This window comes from Panthera uncia (assembly GCF_023721935.1).
Source record: "Panthera uncia isolate 11264 chromosome B3 unlocalized genomic scaffold, Puncia_PCG_1.0 HiC_scaffold_1, whole genome shotgun sequence".
In the NCBI taxonomy this organism is placed as follows: Eukaryota; Metazoa; Chordata; class Mammalia; order Carnivora; family Felidae; genus Panthera; species Panthera uncia.
This window is the reverse complement of record NW_026057582.1, coordinates 109786361-109809731: the sequence shown is the minus strand read 5'-3', so window position 1 is coordinate 109809731 and position 23371 is coordinate 109786361. Positions and strand designations below refer to the sequence as shown.

The following is a 23371-nucleotide window of genomic DNA, read 5'->3' as shown; positions in this document are numbered from 1 at the left end:
AAAACTAAAAGGCAACCAACAGAATGGGAGAAGGTATTTGCAAAAGACATATCGCATAAAGGGTTAGCATTCAAAATCTATGAAGAACATATCAAACTCAACACCCAAAAAGCAAATAACCCAGTGAAGAAATGAGCAGAAGACATGAATAGACACTTTTCCAAAGAAGACATCCAGAAGGCCAACCGACACACGAAAAGATGCTCAACATCACTCATCATCAGAGAAATACAAATCAAAACTACAATTAGGTATCACCTCACACCTGTCAGAATGGCTAAAATGAACAACTCAGGAAACAACAGATGTTGGTGAGGATGCAGAGAAAGGGGAACACTTTTGCACTGTTGGTGGAAATGCAAACTGGTGCAGCCACTCTGGAAAACAGTATGGAGGTTCATCAAAAAATTAAAAATAGAATTACCCTATGACCCAGCAATTATACTACTATGTATTTATCCTAAGGATACAAAAATGCTGACTTGAAGGGTACAATGCACCCCAATGTTTATAGCATCGTTATCAATACTAGGCAAGCCATGGAAAGAGCCAAATGTCCATCGACTGGTGAATGGAAAAAGAAGATGTATACATATATACAATGAAATATTAGTCAGCAATCAAAAAGAATGAAATCTTGCCATTTGCAATAACATGGATGGAACTAGAGTGTATTATGCTATGTAAAATAAGTCACTCAGAGAAAGACAAATATCATATGATTTCACTCATATGTGGAATTTAAGAAATACAGATAAACATAGGGGAAGGGACAGAAAAATAAGATAAAAACAGGGAAGCAAACCATAAGAAACTCTTAAGTACAGAGAAAAAAGTGAGGGTTGCTGGTAGGGTGCTGGGTGGGGTACTGGGTTAAATGGGTGATGGACATTAAGGAGTGTACTTGCTGGGATGAGCACGGTGTGTTATATGTAAGTAATGAATCACTGAATTCTATTCCTGAAATCAATATTACACTATATGTTAACTAACTTGGATTTAAATTTTAAAAAATGAAAGAAGAAAAAGAGAAGACAAAAATCATGATTTCACAAATATGTGGAATTTAAGAAACATGACAAACATAGGGAAGGAAAAATAAGATAAAAACAGAGAGGGAAAGGGGCACCTGGGTGGGTCAGTCGGTTAAGCATCCAACTTTGTCTTAGGTCATGATCTCACAGTTTGTGAGCTCAAGGGCTGCATTGGGCTCTGTGCTGACAGCTCTGAGTCTGCTTCAGATTCTGTGTCCCCCTCTCTCTCTGCCCCTCCCCTGCTTGTGCTCTGTCTCTATCTCTCAAAAATAAATAAATGCTAAAAAAATTAGAAAAAAAAAAAAAACAAACAGAGACGGAGACAAACCATAAGAGACTCTTAAATACAGAGAACACACTGAGGGTTTCTGGAGGGGAGGTTGGTGGGGGATGGGCTCAATGGGTGATGGGCATTAAGGAGGGCACTTGTGGGGATGAGCACTGGGTGTTATACGGCAGTGATGAATCACTGGGTTCTACTCCTGAAACCAATACTACACTGTATGTTAACTAACTTGAGTTTAAACAAATAAATTTTTTAAAAAGACTAAGAAAAAAAAAAGACCTATTAGTCTTTAAAGAGCTCCCAATATGAATGGTGGGTAAAGAACAAGACAAATATATACATTAATTGTAATACAATGTACTTATTTTCATATAATGAGTATTTAAAAGATATGCTATGAGAACACAGAAGAAGGAATTCTTCTAGTAGGGAGAAGTCAGTTTTCAAAAGAAGGTAACATTTTAACGGGTCCTTGAAAGATGAATAGTAGAATTTCACCAGAAATAGAAGGAGGAAGCACACACAGGTAAGAAAAACTAAATGAAAAAAGGCATAGAAGCCTAATTATATATAACATATTCAGGTAAGAAATTTTGATAAGGCTACAACACTGAATGAAACATATTGGAGTCATAGCTGAAGATGAATCTGAAAAGTCAGATTTTATCCTATAGAGGTTGAGGAGCAGAAAAAGTCATAAAATATCAAAACAGAAAGGTAATAGGACCATATTCGATGCATATTTTTGAGCCCCTCCAATGTGACATGTATGGAGCTAGGCGCTGGTGCCACAAAGACGAGCAAGACATTTCTCGATCCTCAAGGATCTACCTCAGACCAATAAGTTGGTCAACCTTGTGGAAGATGTAACAGAGAGAGGCTGAATGGAGGGAGAATAGTAGGAAAACCAGTGCAATAGTGTTGACTAGATCATATAAGGGCATAACAAAAAGGAGGGCATGGTGCCCTGGAAATGGAATTGGCAAGAAGGCCAGACAGACCTTAGTTCAAATCCTAGGTCTGCCATTGGCAAACAGATGATTTGGGGGGCAAGTTATCTAGTTTCTTTGTAGTTGAAGTTCCTAATGTGTAAATGGTGATTACAATACATATTTTTTCAAAGTTGTTAGAGACTAGAAATATTCTAAATCCTATCTAATGCTTAGTTCAATACATTATAGTGATTATTATTAATAAAAGAAGAGAACATAGATATAACAGATGTTTAAGAGAAAATAAAAGTAGAACTTAGTGACTGATTACAGGGAATAAAGGAGAAGAATGAATAAATGTGACTCAAATTTTTAGAGTAGATGACTGGATCAAGTGGTCTAGTGTTCTACCCCTGTCTAGTCTAAATTAGCACTCTGAGAAGTGTGGCGTTTTTCTGCGAAGGATCCATGTTTTAAAATTTGTTTTCCCATGAAGCCCAATACATTTCCATGTGTATTTCCCCCCTCAAATATTATTTATAGAACAGTAGGCAGTCTGCCATCAAATAGGAATTCTCTTCAAGACCTTCACACTCACGTGGTTAATTACATGTATAAATGCTTATTTAATCAACTTGATCTTTCTATGAGTCAGAAAAGGCATATTCTATGCCTTCTTGATTAGTATAGGACTCTAAGAAACGAGAGTGTAATTAACTTAATGCAATAAAGTAATGAGTCCCTAAAAGCCAGGCTAAATAAAGAATATACTCTTAAATGCCTGAATGGACAAAAAAAGAATATTTCAGAGGATTACGGAGTTTTTTGGTTTGTTTAAAAAAATCTTTAGGCTTTCTATAACAGGCTAGAACAGAAAGACTTAAAATATTTCGGAAGATTCTTTTCCCAATGAAAAAGTGGTGCTGATTCCTATAATAATGTATTTTATGAATTTCTATTACAACATTCATAGGTGTAGAAATTCATTTTATGCATTATATTTTATTATGGTAGTGTTGGCTAAAGTACCACAGTGTTCATAGACAGGAAATGACCAAAAATAAACCAGCTTCACTGTATGCATCCAATGTAAGCAAAGAAAACATTACACCAAGTACTTTCCCATTTCTGGCACGGAAAAGAAACCTGCAATATGTCATTTTACTATAGAGCTGTCCCAAGTACAGTGAAACAGTGAAATCATTAATGGGATATACCAAAGTTTTACAGAATTTCTTCTCTTTATGTGCCTGTAATTTTTTCATGGATACTTGTTTCCAGGCATTTAGTTACACACCCATAAGCCAAAGGTCACAGAAACTCTAACACAAGAATTAGCCACTTTTCTGGCATTATGAAATACTAAAGACTATAAATGGGATTGTTAAAAATGGAAAAACTTATGTAGCATTAAAAAACAAATTGGAACCCTAAGGAAGGGACTCTCTGACCCTCTAGCTTTCTACCGTCAGAAAGAGCCAGGCTTATATCATTCCAGAAAGATGAAATTAAATTATATTTTTAAAGACTTACAGAGAATATAGTAACACAACTTCTAAAATTTAAAACATTTTACTGTGTACTTTCAGATAAACCAGCACAGAGACTGGACACATGTGTTTGAAATCTCCCTCTAAAAGCCCATTAAAGCAGTTGAACTGGTATAAACCCACAACAAGTACAATAGTTGGGGGGAGGGGGAGGGACAATCTGCTGTAGGAAGTTTCAGAAAACTTCTGGAAACTGTAAAGAATGTTGAGTGATGAAGAAAAACAAAAAAAGTCATTGCTTCGAATACATACAAACTGGAGACAAGAACAAAGATGTAGGCCAAACTGCTCAGAAGGCTCTGGAAAGGAAAGAACAGTAGATATGATAGAAGATGGGTGTAGAAGTAAGACTGAAGATCTGTAAAAGGATCCTACCACCTACTTCTCTCACTGCCTATAAAACAGTCAGGCTGAGCGGCATCACAGATGAGTGGGAAAAGGAAAGAATTCTCATTAAATAGGAGTAGGGCAACTGGCCATTCCCATATGGGAAAAACAAACAAATCGGACCTCTGTCTCAAACTTAAAAATCAATTCCAAGTGTAATAAAAACCAAAATACGAAGGGCCAAATTTTCAGCTTTAGGAAGACACAATGGGAGAATATTTATATAATCTCAGTGTAGTAAAGGATATTTTTCCTTAAACACAATCCAAATAGGTAAACCACAAAAGAAAAGGTATATAAATTGGTATCTTCCAAAATACAAATGTTGTTTAAAGGCAAAGACGTATCTGAGATTGCTTGGGGGGAAGCAAAGAGTGAAAAGAAGGCCCCGGACCAAAATCTGAGTAACTCTACCATCTATAGGTTGAGAGGACAGAAGTACTTGAGGATATTAGAAAGACACATAAGGCTAGAAAAGGCTACTAGTAATATGATGTAAAATAATAAATTGTAAACAATGGTCCAAAAGGAAATATTAAGACTGAATTAGGTCAGGAAGATAGCAGGCTTCAAGAAGAATAAAGTCTACTCACGAGATAAATGAGAAGTTCAAAGAAATTTGAACGTAGTAAAGGCAGCACAAATTTCTTCATTTAGTAAACAATAATAAATAAATAAATAAATAAGTAAATAAACAAATAAAAGATAGAAAATCAGAAACTCCAGATAAAAACAAACTATGTATGGGGTGCCTGGGTGGCTCAGTCAGTTAAGCATCTGACTTCAGCTCAGGTCATGATCTCACGGTACGTGAGTTCGCGCCCCGCATCAGGCTCTGTGCTGACAGCTCAGAGCCTGGAGCCTGCTTCTGATTCTGTGTCTCCCTCTCTCTCTGCCCCTCCCCCGTTCATGCTCTGTCTCTCTCTGTCTCAAAAATAAATAAACATTAAAAAAAAAATTTAAAAAAAAACCTATGTAAGAAGGCATGGCTCAAATGTGAGGCAAACTAGAGTGTGGCATGGCTTTGAACACATTTTGAAGTGTGATGAAGCGGGGGACTATTTGCATTTGATGCTAAGATTATTTTCCTTGAATGGTTTAGGAAGCAGAAAATGAGATTTACAGTACACTACTTAATGCTCAAGTAAAAAATAGTTACATAATCGCAGAAATGTAAACACTGCTTACTAGTTTTCAACCTTTTTTATTGAAATTTTTAATTATTTATTTTTGAGGGAGGGGGAGAGAGACAGACAGACAGACAGTGGGGGGATGGGCAGAGAGAGAGGGAGAGACAGAATCCAAAGCAGGCTCCAGGACCTGAGCTGTCAGCACAGAGCCCCATGCAGGGTTTGAACTCACAAGCTGTGAGATCATGACCTGAGTCAAAGTTGGATGCTTAACCACCTGAGCCACCCAGGTGCCCCTACTAGTGTTCAATCTTTAGAAGCTACCAATTGACAATGTTGTGGTTATAGAACAGACACAAATAATTTTAATATCAAAATGTAAAAGCATAGCTCATGGTATATAGCAAAACTGTGGTTCCCAAACGAGAGAAAATGGTAGAATAGGGAACTCCAAAACTGCATTCCTCCACAAAAGTAACAAATATGCTAGCGAAAACTTTCAGAATCAACTCTTTCAGAACTCTGGAATCTAAAAGAAAAAAACATTTTAACAACCAGGGAAATGCATACTGAAGAAGAAACATGCTGAATTTCAGTATGAGAGTTCTGTGCATTTTAACTTACACTGCTAACATCCCCTACTCCCTAGCTCAGTGGTGGTTTGAAGATGGCAGCCCATATTCTCTGTGCAGGTTGCTGGTACTAGAAAAAGTAACACATGCCTTACTCTCAAAGAGCTGTGGTCATGCGTTTGACATGTCTGGTGGGTCCCAGCTAAATAGCCTGCCTTTGTTTCACGTGCCTCAGAGTTTCCCCTGGGCACAGGTGGCTTCGTGCGTGGCATTTGTCAAAAGCATTTAATGCAAAAATGTTTTAGGTGTTGCCCCGTGGGACAAAAAAATAGAGCAAAAACCTTAAGACAAAAAGAGGCTGGGGAAGAAGATAGTTGGGGGATTGAGGGCTTTGTTAAGTTCTTGTGCATTTCAGGGAATGAGAAGACCCTAAAGAATCATCTCCAATTGTTAAAAGAAAAAGACAAAGGAAGAATCTCGAAATAGCAAGAGAGAAATGACTAAGTGACTGGTCCTGTTCAACGGACCCTCAGGGACCCTCAATAAGATTAACAGCCAGTTTCCCATCAGAAGCCATGGAGGGCAGAAGGCAATGGGATGACATATTTAAAGTGCTGAAAGAAAAAGCTTTCAACCAAGAATTCTATATCCAGAAAAACTGCACTTGAAATGAAGAGAGAAATTATGACATTCTCAGATCAAAGCTGTGCTTACTGCTAGTACACTTGCCCTACAAAAAAAAGCTAAGGTAGCCCCTTAGATTGAAATAAAAGGACACTAGGTAGTTACTCAAAGCCAAATAAAGAATATCAGGAAAGGTAATTACATAGGTAAATATAAAAGCCAGTATAACTGTATTTTCAACTGGTACCTCTTCTTTTCCTCTATATGATTTAATAGACAAATGCATAAAATAATAATTATAAATCTATGTTAACGTGCACATAGTATATAAAGATGAAATTTGTGATAATAAGAACATACACAGAGTGAAGCCATATAGGAGCAAAATTTTTATCTATTATTGCAACTATACTGGTATTAATGCAACCTAAACTGTTATTATTTATGATATTAATTGTAATCCCCAGGGTAACAACTGAGAAAACAGCTAAGAAATATACACAGTAAAAGGAGTGAGAAGGGAACCACAATGGCACACTAAAAATCACTTGAACACACAAAAAAAGTAGTGGAAGAATTGAGGAACAAAAAAGAAATCAGAGAGCAAAATGATAGAATTAAGTGCTTTCTTATGAGGACTTGATAGATTAAATTCTCCACATAAAAGGAGGTTTTTAGCAGAACGAATTAAAAAAATAAGATTTAACTATAGGCAGTCAACAAGATTAAAAGACACAAATAGACTGAAATTGGAAGGATGGAAAAAAGATATTCCATGCAAATGATAACCAAAAGAGAGCTAGAGTGGCTGCTAATACCAGACAAAATAGACATCATGTCAAAAAGTCTTACAAGAGATATAGGAAGACATTTTACATCGATAAGAAGGTCAATCCATCAGGAAGGTGGAACAGTTATAAATATAGTGCATTTAACATCCAAAACATATAAAGCAAAAACTGACAGAATTGAAGGGAGAGATAGATCTGCAATAATAGTTGGAGATTTTAATACCCTACTTTCAATAATAGATAGAATAGGCAGAAAAATCAATAAGGAAATAGAAGACTTCAAGAACACTATAAGTCAACTAGAGCTAACATACATAGAAGACTTTATCCAACAACATTAGAATGTACATTCTTCTCTAGTGTGCATGGAACATTCTTCAGAATAGACTATATGTTACGTCACAAAACAAATCTCACATAAAACACCTTTTCTGAAAACAATGGAATAAAACTGGAAACCAGTAACAGAAACCTGGAACATTCACAAATTTATGGAAATTAAAACACTTTTAAACAATGGGTCAATGAAGAAATCACAAGGGAAATAAGAAAAGTATAGCTCATAGAAAGTTGCAGTGTACAAAAGTGGGAGAAGTAAAAAGAAGGGTAGACTCATCTTGCACAATGCAAACTTGAAAGCTACTGTCTGTAGCAGATGGAGCAAAAAATAGAGGTTTAATTATAGTAAATTACAAAAGTTATCAATAAAAGAATTCTAGGTATATAGTGTTGGGGGATAACAAGTGAGTGAGCTGAATCCTTGTCTATTATGGCCAAAAGTCTATCTAAAATTTTTTTAATGTTTATGTTTGAAAGAAAGAGAGAGAGACAGAGCAGGGGAGGGGCAGAGAGAGAGGGAAAGAACAGAATCGGAAGCAGGCTCCAGGCTCTGAGCTGTCAGCAGAGAGCCCAATATGGGGCTCAAACTCATGAACCGTGAGATCATGACCTAAGCCAAAGCCGGACGCTTAACCAACTGAGCCACCCAGGCGCCCCAGAAAAGTCTATCTAAACTTTATAAATCGAGAAAGCATAATATACATTTAGAGATTTGGTAGAAAAGGAATTAGCGAGGTATTATTTAAAACAAAACACAAACAAAAACAGCAGCCACATAGGTAAAAGGAAAATCAGGTGACTATGCTATCAGGAAAGTGAGTGCAAAGGGCCCTTCAAGATGAAGAGTGTCAACTATGTCAAATGGTGTGGAGAGCTCAAGTATAAAACAAAGACTTCAATTTCAAACAGTCAGTCTGGATACTCTGGTTAAGAGCTCCTGGTGTAGGGGTGCCTGGGTGGCTCAGTTGGTTAAGTGTCCGACTCAATTTCAGCTCAGGCCATGATCTCACGGTTTGTGAGATTGAGCCCCATGTCGGGCTCTGTGCTGACAGTATGCTGGGATTCTCTCTCTCCTCTCTCTCTCTGCTGCCCCCCCCCCCACCTTGTGCATGCTCTCTCTGTCTCTCTCTCAAAATAAATAAACAAACTTAAAAAAAAGCCTCTGGTATATACATATACAAGGTATAATCAGCTCTTTCAGAAATATTTCTATCTTTCAGATGCAAGAGATTTTACATGAATCACACAACTGCCAACTAAATTGAAGAAATTATCATTAACCATTGTAGAAGTTACAAGTAATTTTACATTCAAGTTTCACCAATAATTCACTACGTTCAGAGTTTTACTTTTCTGACTTCAAATATCATCTGTGTCTCCTTGACTTCACAGTGTTTAAGTTCTTAAAAGGATCAGACCAAGAAAATGGTGTCTCCATGGCACTTTGAACTTACATCAGTAAAATACAAATCTTTTGCCAGAAATCGTGGATCGCTTTCCAATGATTCATTACTGCTCTCCACATCCTCTCCACTGAACCCATACATCACTTTTCCCATCTCTCCCAAACTCTTCCTTTGTACTTCTTGCTTAAAAGGCCTCTCTGACTTTGTGGAACTTTTAATAAAAATTCTGAAACTCTTGGCAGTAAGTATAAGGCATAACAATTTTCACTAACAGATACTTCCTCTTTCTCTTGGAACTCATTGCTTGTTTTTGAGGTTATAAAAGTGAAGACGCTATAATTTTAAATGATTTTAGAGGATCACAGAACGTTTGGCCATAAGCTGCCTAAAAAGTTCAAAGCGTTGGGAAAATCATATTAGCAGTCTGGGATTCACCTGTCAGAGATAGTTTTGCCAGGTAAAAGAGCAAGTTAATAAACAAAGACATTTCTGCACTCGCTGTAGCCGCCAACACCAATAAAATGTGAGTAGTGAATGGTTTAACAAGAGCATAGGATGCATGACTCAGACTGGAGGGAGATAAGGCTGATCACTGCTGAATACATTGACCCCTTGTTCCATATCTAGTTCTACCATCAACTGCAATATGTTCAATAATAGCTTCAACTGATCTCCCTCTGGTGACCTTCACTTCTCCTCTTCTCCAACGACCCACTCCCATGGCCACAACAGTGGCCTCCAAATTGCTCTGAATGTTGTCATTACTTAGATATGTCCTGCCTTTAAAATCTTCAACTTCAACATCTTAACCCTGACCATAAACTCCCACTATCTGAGCTCACTATTAACCCTCTTACTTCCTAGGCTTCTCATCTTCAACTTCATTTAGACTTCTGGTCTCAGAAATACTAAATTTTCTCCTAATCTGTAGGCAACCGTCTATTTTTTAATTCTTTAAAAGTCTAGCCCAGACCATATGACCCATCATTTTTCCTTTTATCATTATACTTGAATTTTTTATTATTTACCTTTGATCCTTTATCTCCTATTCTTTATCAAACACATAGCTTCTCTACTGTTATACCTACCTACTCTGTGCTCCTGGAATACTCATTCAACAATTCTGACTATAGTTGCTACAATTTCATAGTCTCTAAGCTCATTTAGTTCTTCAGAATTTTCCTTCAATCTTTCAACACTTCCCTAATTAGCTCCCTCTGGATACCAAACAAGACGTGGAAAAATGGAGATATACCATGATTTTTAAAGTGATGATTTATTATCTTAAGAATGTCAATATCTCTGAAATTAATACCTTAAATGTCATTTGAGTATGATTCTTAACGTTTCTGTTTAGATGAATAATTTTTCACTGAAGTATAATCAACATACAATGTTAGTCGTAGATTAAATGATTTTAAAGTTCATATGGAAGAACAAGTGTAGGAGAATTAAAACTCTGAATAGTGAAAATTTCCCCTACATAGACATTAAAATGTACTACAAAACTACTATCATCAAAATAGTTCTGATTATTAACACAGATAAACAGATAAGTGAAATGGAATAGGAAGTTCAGAAATATTTCCAAATATTTACAGGAACTTAATGTAAGAGGCAAATGGAATTCTCATTAAAAAAGAGAATATCTTAATTAAGCAATGCTATGATCAATTAACCAACTGAAATAAAATCAGGTTAGACTCTCACCTAACACTACATATGAAAATAAAGTTGATGTAGAAAGGACTAACTTTTAAAACCTTATTAAAATTTTCGAATATAATGTGTAAGATTATTTGGATAAACTTGGATCTAGGAAACCATCTTAAGGAAGATAGGAAAAAAAATTTTTTTTAAAAAGAGCCATCAGAAATAAACTGACTTGTGTAGTGTATGTCATAAATCTAAAGTTTTAACTTTATAAAATGTTATAGTTCTGACCAAGTAAAAGAATATTACATAAAGCTCTAGGGCAATATAAGAAGGATATATACTTGTTTTATAAATTGTCACTTGATTAAAATCACTATTCTTATTGCTTTATTTTGCTAGCTGAAAGGGCTGAGAGGCTCTGCATGTGGATATGATACCCACGTGAGCTAAAGTAAGTACACGGATCAATATAAATTAGTCCTATAACTAACATTTTTGAAGTATATTTGTCTAAATATATGTCACACTCTTTATCTCCAGAAAACTTCCAAAATGTTAGTCTAATGCCTCTTAAATTATTTTCTTCATGGCATTCTTTGTGTATGAAAAAGTTTATAGAATATGACCTGAAAACTCAAAAGAAAAGCTACATCACATTCAGTTTGAAGTGTGCTTCATAATTTGGTTAAGGTCATTAGGTAATAGAGCTTCATCAAATGAAATGAAATTGGTATGCATTCTATCTTTGACTTTTAGGCTTTATTTTTAAGTTACATATAATATATTTTTAAAATTATAAATAAACTATAAAAATAAATATGCTTTATATCCCTCACATTTACTTGATTCCAATATGCTTTCTTAAGAGGAAGAGAAATATGTAAAATCTACATAATGTACTCAGATTTGCTCACAAACCAGGGGATATGTAATTATGTGGCACCTATGTCACAGAAGAAAAGAGGCTGTAAGGCACTGGGATAGATCGATATTATAGAACACAACTGGAGTAATTATTCAGATTTTATGCCAAAATTGCTTAATACTATTAGTTAGGAGTAAGGTCTTGTGCTGGCTGCTGGGTCAAGACCATCAGCAATCGGAATCAGGATTCTTTTCCTCTTCAAGTTATACTCTAGTAGGGAAGACAGGAAACAACTAATTACCCACTAGTTATTTAATCATGGTTATGTAAGTGCTGAGAAGGGGGGAGTGCACAGTACTGAGAGAGATAAGAGGCATATCTGATCTAGTCTAGTCTCCAGGGGGTAGTTAGGGAAGGCTTTCCGGGGACGTGAGGTTTAACTTTAAAACTGGCAGGCTGGCATTAGCCAGGGCAGGGGGAGGGAAGCAGGGCAGGGAAGTAGTGGCAGGGGACAACACAGCTGTTTGTAGCAGCAAGGCTCTGAGATGGGAAGCAACCGATCTGAAAGGCCCTGACGCACCGTCAAATTAGTGTCCGATGGTGAGGGATGAAATAGGTGAGGTGGGTAGAGGGCCTCCTAGGCTACATTAAGTAATCTGGGTTTTTTTTCCTATGAAAAATAGGAAAGTACTGAAGTGTGTGTGTGTGTGTGTGTGTGTGTGTGTGTGTGTGTGTGTGTTTTAATTAGGGGTCAGTTTATATTTTCAGTATTTCTACCTTCACTTTTAAATTTAAACTTCTAGGGGCGCCTGGGTGTCTCAGTCGGCTGAGCGTCCGACTTCGGCTCAGGTCATGATCTCACAGTTCGTGGGTTCGAGCCCCGAGTCGGGCTCTGTGCTGACAGCTCAGAACCCGGAGCCTGCCTTGGATTCTGTCCCCCTCTCTCTCTGCCCCTTCCCTGCTCACGTTCTCTCTCTCTCTCTCAAAAATAAATAAATGTAAAAATAAATAAATTTAAACTTCTAATCTTAGTAGGCTTTCTTAAGACAACTATTTTTAAATAGTTATATGTGAAATAGGTCCCCATTTCTGCTCCAAACTCAGTTCCCCAAAGACACTAGTACCTGGAAAGAATACCATTCATACCCTGTTTCCTCTGGAAATGCAGAGACGACGGCGCTTCCATGGAGCTGAGAGGGGTCCTGAGAAGGAGAGTCAGAAACTTTTGTATCTTGATTTGTAGCAATGTTGGGTGTTCGATGCTGTTGCAAGTCCCACTTTCGAGCTACGTTGTTAATTGTTAACCTTTTCTTCTCCTATGAAGAAGTTTATTGTGACAAGAATTATATAAAGCAATTTTTGCAGCAGGCGAGTATCCCTGAAGCAAGTTGTCTGTACTACTTATCACACTTTTTAAAGGCGTCTTACTCCTTATACGTAGCTGCAAATAGGCTCCTAAAAGTACGGCGGCCTTATTTACCCTGTGCATTCAAACATCTCAACCGCGGTCTGTCATCCTTAAAGAGAAAAAATTACACACAAACAATAATTACTCCCGTTGGAGACACGAAAATTAGCTACCTGAAAGTTTAATTTGACAGAAGTTTTTATACTTGTTATCTGAGATTTTGATTGGACAGAAATTTATATGCCTCTGTGTTTCAACGTAGCGAGAAGAAAACTAATAATATTTTAATTTCCCTACCTAATAATTCAGACTACTACGATGCAATAATCTTGGTTGAGAGGTGGGGAGAAGAAGGGGGATTGGTCAATGTTCCAAGCTTCACAGCATGAATTACAATGTCTGAAAATGAAGAAGTACATAAAGACCACTAAAAGAAATTGTACTAGGTTGAAATATTTCTAGGTAACTAGTACCATCCCAGAGGAATAGGAAAGAAGTAATTCAGTATCTGCAATGGATGTCTTAGTAGAGTGGTTTTCATACTTTACCTAGCGTGCCTCAAACCACCTGGAGAACTTCTTAACCCACCAACTGCGGGTTCTCACACCTTTCGGATTCCGTGTGTTTGAGGTGGGGCTTGAGAATTTGCATTTCTAAAAGCTCCCAGCTGTTGTTAAGGCTACTGGTCCTGAAGGAAAATGTGCCAGGTTGCAATGTTTCTACTCAGCTTGTATTAAGTTGATAAAGAAAATAATCACTACTCTGGTAAAGTCTCCATTATCAAAAGTTAACATTTTTAAATGGCATGTCGATATGGTCAGAGTGCTAAAAGTAGACACTTCCCCTTTCCTCTTTACTGACAGCACGCTCATCCAGTCAGCTGTGTGATACTGACTTCTCACCTGCTGCCTCTGGAGTCGGTGAGGGCTGTTAGGAAGATTCTTTGCCCATTTCCTCAGGGAATATGTACATGTAGAATAATACATTTTTGGTTCCATCTCTTTGCCTATATTTGGAGATCTAAAATTTTAGCATGGAAAAATGGCATTGGGTAGGAATGAAAACTGATAACAAAGCTTAATTAAAACTAAACTTTTTAGAAGTTCTGTGTTTAAAAATGTTTTTAGCATGGGTTCTTTCTGTTGCATGGCATTTCAAGTTTGTCTATATCGTTAAATGGGTTATGCTTAATATGTGTATACTTCTGAGACTTTGGGGCATTTTATGTGTATCCCCCTTGTCTAAAGCAAGTAGGAATCTGCTATTCTACTGTCAAAAAAAATTTTTTTTCCAAATCTATATTAACGGCATCCTACCCTAAGGAATTCTATTTCGGTTATTCATGGATAACTGATACAACCCAATTCTTAATCTAAGTAGTGTCATTTTTACTCAGTATCAAGCTACTTTGAAAGAGCCAGGGGCAGTGAGTTAATAATGGCAGATGGCTGTCACGCTGGCTCCATGCATTTGGTTTCCTGGCTGACTGGTAGTTGGTGGAAAGAAATATTCTTAATGAGGCAGATATAGCTATGTTTAGAAAAGAGATACACAATATCTTTATACCACTGAGTATGTTAACAAATTTATAAGATACCCTGAAAATACAAACACTTTCCTATACCTACCCCAAAGTTAAAGTTCCTTTATTTGGATCATTGAAATTAGATCAACACCAGGTTGACTAAGAGAATGGAAGACGAAGAGTACTGGGGCCAGGAAGAGGAAGACATATTTTAAAACAGGAGTGCAGTCAGGGGTCAGGTGGAGGTCACTGGCTGGCCAGGGGGCCACATAAGGGCTCTAGGTATCTGGTGCAAGAGAAAAAACAAGAGAAAGGCCAGAGATTCTGCAAGGCAGAAGAGGGCGTCCCCAAGGAAAATCTTCTGCTTGAAGATCATGGATGCATTTGGCATATCAGTTATAGACATGTCTCTACAGCTAGATAGCAATACATTGCCAAGTCCGTGTTAAGGTGGCAATTATTTTAGAAGATTCCAAATTTCAGCTTTTGTCACTTGAGTCTATTCTTCATAATCCAAGCAATTCCACACCAGTATATCCTGTAACCATCACTTCCATTTATTTCCAAGGTTGCAAAGAAAACAGAAAGATAGAAAAGCAACGAGGCAGAAGATACATGTCAATGAACTCTTCTGGTCCCTTCATAACCACCCACCCGCTTTTCTTAACGATCAATAGGTGTTGTCGTATAAACAATAGCCAGCAAATGCTGAGGGTCTTTGGTACTGTGATCTCAAATCTGAGCTAGGGCTAGAATCCAGATCTCTGGATTTCCCATGCTTTTCCCCTAACTAAAAAATTTTAAAGCTAAATAACTCTCATAATTAAAGAGTCCTATTTAGTGACTTCAAGCGAAGCATTCTTTTCTTAAGTTTTTATAAAAATTTCCCAAATGTGTAAAACCCACATTGGCTAAATATTTAATGGCACATTTCCAAAAATGCCGACAGTGGAAAGCATCTGAATTGGGTACATAAGAAAAACATTTTAGTGCAAAGGTGGAGTCAAGTGCAATTTGTTGCCTCAACTTGTAAGTTGTAAGGCTCAACGTACAATGGTGCCTTTAAAAGCTAAATCGCCAATGGAGCTTCTTTGTTTTTCTTCCTTTCCATGCTCCAGTGCTCAAACAAAAATGTACTTTTGGTCCGAGAGCTTTATTTATTTACTTATGTATTTTTATTCATTTATTCATTCATTCACTTATGTATCTGAAAGCAGCAGCTGTACAATAGGAAATATAGTTGATCCTTGAGCAACATAGGGGTTGGGTTAGGAGTGCTGACAATCTGCATAGAACTTTGGACTCCTCAAAAACGTAACTACTAATAGCCTACTGTTGGCTGGAAACCTTCCTGATAACATAAACAGTTGATTAACAGATACTCTGTATGTTATATGTGTTATATACTGTATTCATATAATAAAGTAAGTCAGAGAAAATAAAATGTTATTAAGAAAATCATAAGGAATAGAAAATCCATTTACAGTACTGTATTGTATTTATTGAAAAAAATACATGTAATAAGTGCACATGTGTGGTTCAAACTCATATTGTTCAAGAATCAACTCTGCTACTTTTTGTAAATGAACTATTCCAAAAGTTTACCAATAGTATCATCTGGAAATGGTAAATCTTGCTCCTACACATTTAAAAAATATTGCCTACAACTATATTTCCTATAAACCAAAGTGTCTTTTTGGCCAACCCTTAGAAATATTCCAAAATAGTTAAGACTAATATCCTATTGGCTAAAATCAATATGACAGAGATGTCAAGAGAGGGCTTAGGTACATCTAATTAATGGGATGAGGGGAAACATAAAAGTTGGGGAGGTGTCAGGAGGTTAGAAACAACAGCAAGTGAGAAAATTGTAGCACAATGGGTAAGAGTTCTAAATACTTTTGAAGTAGTAGGCTTGAGCCAAGAGGGTTGGGACCAAGTTGGTTTTCTTTTTTGTGAATTTCGGAGTAGTTTTCATAGAGTAAGACATATTGATTCAAGCATATCCCTTGATCGTTTTTGACAAATGCATACACCTGTGTAACCCATACCCCTATCGAGACCCACATTTCCATCGCCCCAATAAGTTCCCTTGTTTCCTAAGTTTATTTTGTACAACTTTGTATCCCTACTGGTCATTTTTTGAATTCTAAACGGCATTTTCATTTTTAAAAAGAAAAGCACCCACATTAGACAAGACTGAGTAATGATAACCAGCGTGATATCTTTAATTTTAGAAGAGGATGAGCATGATCCAGGCTGTAAACTGTAAGCTGTCTTCATTCATCATACTTCTGTGATGCGAATGTAAAATATTTTAAGAGGAAGCATTTTATTTAAGGAAAATTTATCTGATATGCTAAATTATCTAAATCTAGTTTAAAACAAATTTTAATTCCTAAATCCTCAAAATCTTTACCACCTCTACAGAAGAGAGGCTAGTAGAGAAAGTTTTTAAAGGTAAGAAGCAATTATTACAAAAGAAACCCATGTATCAGAGCTCATTAAAATAGCTCAGTAAAGACAGTGGTCTATTACACTGGCTTCTGAAATGAAGTCCACATGGCAGGGACACACAGGGTGACGCACTGGTGTGGAAAACAACTGTAGCTTGTGCTCTATTTTCCATCTCTTCCTTTTAAAATGTCTAGCTTTTGCATGTGTTTTATACTGTACATTATGTCGCAATTCAGAAGCACAGGTTTATTTATAGGTAACCGCTAAGAGTTTTCAGGGTAAATGTTAAAAACATTCTACTGATAGGAATGAAAACTTTACCAAATGTGGAAACTGCTCTTTCAGCTGACTAGCTAGCTAGTTTCGGCGTAGGTGAGCGTGTGGGCACACACATGCATGCACTCGTTCGAGAAAGTACCTTAAGCAAGGATTGTTTATGACTTTCCCGCTTCTTCTCTTCCTCTTTTTTGGCTACGACAGATGCCATACGCCTTTCTTCTTCCTAAAAGAAAAAGTGTTGACAAGTGTTATGAAGTACTTAACCTTTATTTCTTGGGTTCGGCAAGCCTGGTTCTCTTTGTGAGAAGCGTACGACTTGCTCGTAGAAAAATGTCTCGTTTTCTGCTTCCTTCCCAATTGTAAAAAAAACTATGTTCTCAACTCTACTCCCAATTGTTGATGTGAGTTGAGCCTAGCTAATACACGAAAGAAAACAGAATGAGAAGAGCAAGAAGAAAGGGGGAGGAGGTTTACATAGTTTTTTCTCAAGAGCCATGCACTACAGTTTCACATAAAAAGACTTAAAATCTTTCTACTATGAAGATAAAAATGACCAGCATTACACTTCTCACAACTTTTATTTGATCTATGGATGTAAATCAGAGCTTTTTAAGTAATAAAACAAGTGTGAAAGCCTTTTAAAACTCTCCATATTAAATATTAACAAAATTATTCTCCATTAATACATTACTTTTACTTTCTTTAAGTTGATTTGGCCAGTCTAATTTCTTAAATTCTAAAAACTACAAAATAACATTATGGTTTAGAAAAAATTTTAAAAATCGGCCACAATTCCAACATGGTAAATCACATCTTGTCATTTCTGTGTCACCTTATAATATTCACTATATTATATGTATACACAATGTGGGTCATGGGTTTTTTTCCCCCTAAAGATGATCACATTTTGTAAATTATAACCATGTAACTTTAAATTTTAGTATCAAAAGATTTGCAGGTGTTCAAGATGATGTCACAATTTGAGAAGACAATTCCTTCTGAAAAGACAAGCTTGAAAATATCTTCAGAGATAGAAACTACAAAAAGTAATTTAGCACATTTGAAGAACTCTTTCAGAAATGAAAACACACAGAAAGTAAAATGAAAAAATCCAGTGGAAGGGAGTTGAAGAGCAAATTGTACACAGTTAAAGAGAATCAGGCAACTGGAAAACAGGTCAGAAAAAATTTTCCCATATACCTTCATAGCACCGTATCTTCCCCCACAATAGCACTTAACCAGTTCCATTTTAATTATTTCTGCTACTCTCTCTCTCCTGTCCTACCCCAAAAGCTCTTTGAAGGTATGGACCATGTCAGCTCCTGACACAGTCAGGATAGCCAATAAATACATATTTGAAGAATTAATTATTAAATATACATCTTCATGGATCTGTTCAATAATTTCCTAAAACCAGGACCACTAAATCAAATGGAAGACACCTTTTTCTAGGGCTCCTGATATGTTGACAAACTGCCCTCCATAAATGTAGTATTGATTTCCACCCCTACCAGAAGTCGGTATGTGATTTAAAACATGACAGATAGTCACAAGAGCTGTTGACCAAGTATTCCTGTGTCTTTCCACGTCCAGGACATACTGTATGATAGCAATTCTTGTCCCTTGAAAGTTAGGTGCGGTTATGTGACCTCCTTTGACCAATGTCATATGAACAAAAGTAACATGTGTTTACTTCTGGAGGAAGATTTCAAAGACCGTGAATGGCATAGCTGTTCTCTCTCTCACCTCTGCTATAGGATCTGTAAAGCTCCACATGGTGGGTACTTGGAAGGCCTTGGTGCTGGAACGAGGACAACACAGAGCAAAGTTCCCAGACCACATACTATGGGCAGACAGGCAGTATGAGCATGAAATAAACTTTGTTGCTTTAATTCACTGAGGTCAGAGAAGTTGTTACTACAGTATAACCTAGCCTATCCTGATCAGTACATATATTATGTTAGAAGTAAGGAAGGTCAAAGAGGCCAGGAAAATGTATTCTGGGGGGTGAACCATTATAAATACTTCTGAAAAGAAAGAAAAGACCTAGACTAAAGAAGTATATAAAAAATGCACAAAGAAAAATTATCACGGAGCTAAAAAGAAAACCAGAAATGCATCCATTGGAACACTCTAATTTTAGAAATGAAGAACTGAATATTCTGAGAAGGTTAGTAATTTATACAAGGTCACATGGCTAGTGACAAAGTCCAGATCAGGATCAGAAGCCATGTCTTGTGAGAAATGGAATTTGTAGTATTTTTTATAACAAGAACATATTTAAATGTATTTTACTGATTTTAGAAAGATATAAAAGCTATTAAAGTTTAGTAGTAATCTGCTAGATGGTTTAATTGTTTTAAAGGGAATGGAAATTGAATGTGACTTTTGGTGAATTTGAAGTCTTTTACAATATGGAAAATAGTTATTCTTGGTGTTTGAAGGCTGAATAGTGGTTATGAGGAGAAATATAGTGAATAGGAAATTCAGAAGCTTGATTCCTAGCTTCCCAAAATAGCTGGATTAACAATTAAACTCTTTGGTTCAGTAAATACTGATTTGGAACCTATTAAGTATAACCTATTTCAGAACAAACTTTTTAAAAGAGCAAACTATATTGATGTTCAATTGTTGATTCATCTATAAAATGTGAACTAGAAACAGATTGGTAATTCAAAGAGCCAATTTCAAACAGTACTGGAAACTGTATGGATCACGTATTACACATACTTAACAGATGATTTCATCAGATTTTCAAAAAGAATTTGAGCTTCTATTAAAGGCAGTAGGACTTTAAAAGGAAGGCTAAACCTAAGAAAACTGGATACATGCCAAATCAACTCAAATATTGAGTGTTTTAAGGAATTTATACATCTGATGACTATATTTCAGCCCAAATAATTATAGAGTAACTAAACTTGGAAACAAAAATCAACCTCTAATTGTAAAGATAAGCTATAAATCTGTTGGTAAGAAGGAAAAAACTGTAAAATTCTGGCATCTTCATGATAATAGTTCGATGTCTGGGATCAAAGCCATATCCTTTATATAGCAAAGGAAAAGGATCTATCTGGGACCAAAAAATATATACTTTTTTCCTTACTTCAGTCTGTCATGAAGATAAAATATAGAAATGACTTCAAATTAATTAAGAAGTACTGTGATTTAATAGGTGTTTGATAACTTAGATTATACTCTGTTAGCAGACTATTAAGGCTCTAAACAATGCATATTTTATATGAGAAGTTTTGCTCCAATAAATAATAGTGGTCCTAATATAGGCAGTAATTTATTATGTGGAATTTAGAAAAATACGTGGCCATGTGGGTTTTTAACCATATACTTCAGAATAGTTAGTTATAAAAGACATTACTTCCTTGACTCCAACAAATATTAAAACAGACTTTAAAATCAGAGTTTTTGTCTACAAGAGATATTTTTCATTTAAACAACCTTTTTCTTAACAGAGAAAACTGATTTTTCTAGGTCATAGTTCATGTCAGAGTGAAGGCTGGAAGCCAGGTCACCTGACTTCTCTTGGCCAGGGATATTAGCTCTTAAATATTAGGGGGGAGGGGAGGCAGAATAGGCTAGGTTATGCTGCCGTAACAACTTCAAAAGTTATAGGAGCTTATGACAAAAGCTTACTTCTTTTTTTTTTAAGTTTATTTATTTTGAGACAGACAGAGCATGCAGGGGAGGGGCAGAGAGAAAAGGAGAGAGAGAATCTCAAGCAGGCTCTGCACTGCCAGCACAGAGCCCCACACAGGGCTCGAGCTCACAAACTGAGATCGTGACCTGAGCTGAAATCAAGAGTCAGACGCTTAACTGGCTGAGCCGCCCAGGTGCCCAGACAAAAGCTTACTTCTTGATGGTTCAAAGAACACTACAACTGCCCTCCATGTACTGCCTAAGTATTCCTGGGTGCTGTGATCTGATGGCATCTTCAACTCAATACATGCGTCCACAATGACCACCACAGGAGAAAAGCGGTGAAAATCATACATCGGCTTTTAAATGCTTCTGCCTGAAAATTATATACATTACTTCTGCTCACACTTCATTGGCCAAAGCAAGTTGCACAACCACACCTAAGTTGAAGGGGAATGCTTCCACCTGCCAAAAAGAGGAGGAGAATCAGAACGTATTGGCGAGCATCAGTAATGGCTACCAAAACAGAAAACTCACTTCTGTCTCAGATAAGGCTGTTCCAATTCTTGGAGAGCAAACTGTAAACAAGGTCATATTAAGCCAATAAATGTGGGTCTGAAGTGAAAACTTTAGGAATTATGAAGTCGTGTCTGTTTCAGAATTCTGAGAATCGTGCCTGTGTTAGAAAAACACTGCCTTAGAAATTAAAAGGAGAAAATTCTGCCTCCTAGAATTGTCTATACAATTGTCCTTGTTCTAGGCCCCCAAAATGTGTCTATTCTCTTTTTTTATGGACAGTTGTGAAAATATTTGAAGACCACTGTAATATCTTCCTTATGGCTCCCCTCTGTCAATGAGTTGTGCCAGGTTCTCTGGACATACCCTAGTTCGTTGTCACCCCCTAAAACTAATAGTTCAGGTGAAATCTGATCATTAAAGAAAAAGTGGGGACTACTGTCTCCATTTTTCTGAATTGTTTCTATAAATGATATTGTTTTAAACCATATTTACTTCTAATGATCACATCTCACAAGTAACTCAATTTGCTGAGTCTCATCTCACGTAATTCTGCATTTGTGCTGGGGATTATTTGTTGTTATGGAGTAAAGTCCAGGATTTTCAATTTATCTATTTTTGTCTTGCTAAATTATGCTTATTTTTCTACACTAGAGGTCAGCAAATTTTTTCTGGAAAGAGCCAAATAGTAAGTATTTCAGGCTTCGTGAGCCACATGAGATCTCTATCACGCATGGTTTTTCTTTTATTTTTTAAAAATACAACGCTTTAAAAAAAAATCTAGAAACCATTTCTTAGGCCGAGAGCTGCTCAGAAATAGTCTGCAGAATAGATTTGGCCCACAGGCTGTTGTTTGCCAAACCCTGTTCTAGATTATTGAGCTACTTTGGGATTGTGATTCGATTAACCAGTATATCACGATCTCCAAGTTCTCTAGCTCCTGTCAATTATATACTTTCTCAGAAAAACAGAAATATTCTCATCTAGTCATTAACAAAAATATTGAATCAGGGGTGCTTGGGCGACTCAGTTGGTTGGGTGTCCAACTTCAGCTCAGGTCATGATCTCGTGGCTCATGGGTTCGAGTCTCTGTGTTGAGCGCTGTGCTGACAGCTCAGAGCCTGGAGCCTGCTTTGAATTGTGTCTCCCTCTCTTTCCGCCGCTCCCCTGCTCACATTCTGTCTCTCTCTCCCTCTCAAAAATACATAAAAATTTAAAAAATATTTATATATTGAATCGAAAGGGCCTGAGGAAAAAGCCTCAAGGCACACCAGTACAGATTCTTCTACAGGCTGGCCTTAATCCACTGCTTCCTGTGTTGTAGGGACGCTGGAATCCCAAATTCACTTGACTGTGCTGTCGTCATACAACTTACTCAAAGCAATACCATAAAAGACTTTGTCAAAAGCTTGGCTGAAATAGCAAAACACTGGAACACTTCTCGGAGAGAGCCAATTTACAATATCTGAAATAGAAAATTAATTTGTCTGGCATGAATTGTTTTTAGCGAACCACTGCTGCCTCCTAGTGATCAATGCCTTTAGTACTGACAACTCCTCCAATAATCTAATTTAGATTTCCTTCGTATTCAACATCAAGTTTACTGTCACAATTTGTGAAATTTATATTCTTTCCCTTTATGATAAAAAGACAGATCAGTTCATCCTACCGTGCAGCTGCTTTACTATTCTACACTGTTTCTTTCAAAGAAAGAAAGATTCTTTCTAGTAATTATTTATTCACTATATTTATTCAGTTCTGTAGATCAAGGACTGGCAAACTCCAGCCCACAGACCAAATCCAGCCTGTCACCTATTTTTGTAGATAAAGTTTTATTGGAACAGAGCCATGCTCATTCATTTATGTAATGTCTATGCCTTCTTTCACACTACAATGAGTTTCGTAGTGTTCAACAGAGACTATATAGCTCCCAAAGCCTGAAATATTTACTATCAGATCCTTT

General features: G+C 36.6%; 1 protein-coding gene across 4 annotated transcripts in view; it reads right to left on the bottom strand.

The window, feature by feature from the left end:
- The window catches only part of LRRC49 (leucine rich repeat containing 49), a 149406-nt gene that overhangs the window by 34581 nt on the left and 91454 nt on the right, over positions 1-23371 (bottom strand). For all 4 annotated transcript variants that reach the window (XM_049613816.1, XM_049613817.1, XM_049613819.1 and 1 more), the window contains 2 exons: positions 17381-17464; positions 12719-12888 (listed from right to left, as the gene is read on the bottom strand). In XM_049613816.1, the coding sequence (XP_049469773.1) occupies positions 12719-12888; positions 17381-17464 (254 nt within the window). The remainder of the gene's footprint in view (positions 1-12718; positions 12889-17380; positions 17465-23371) is intronic.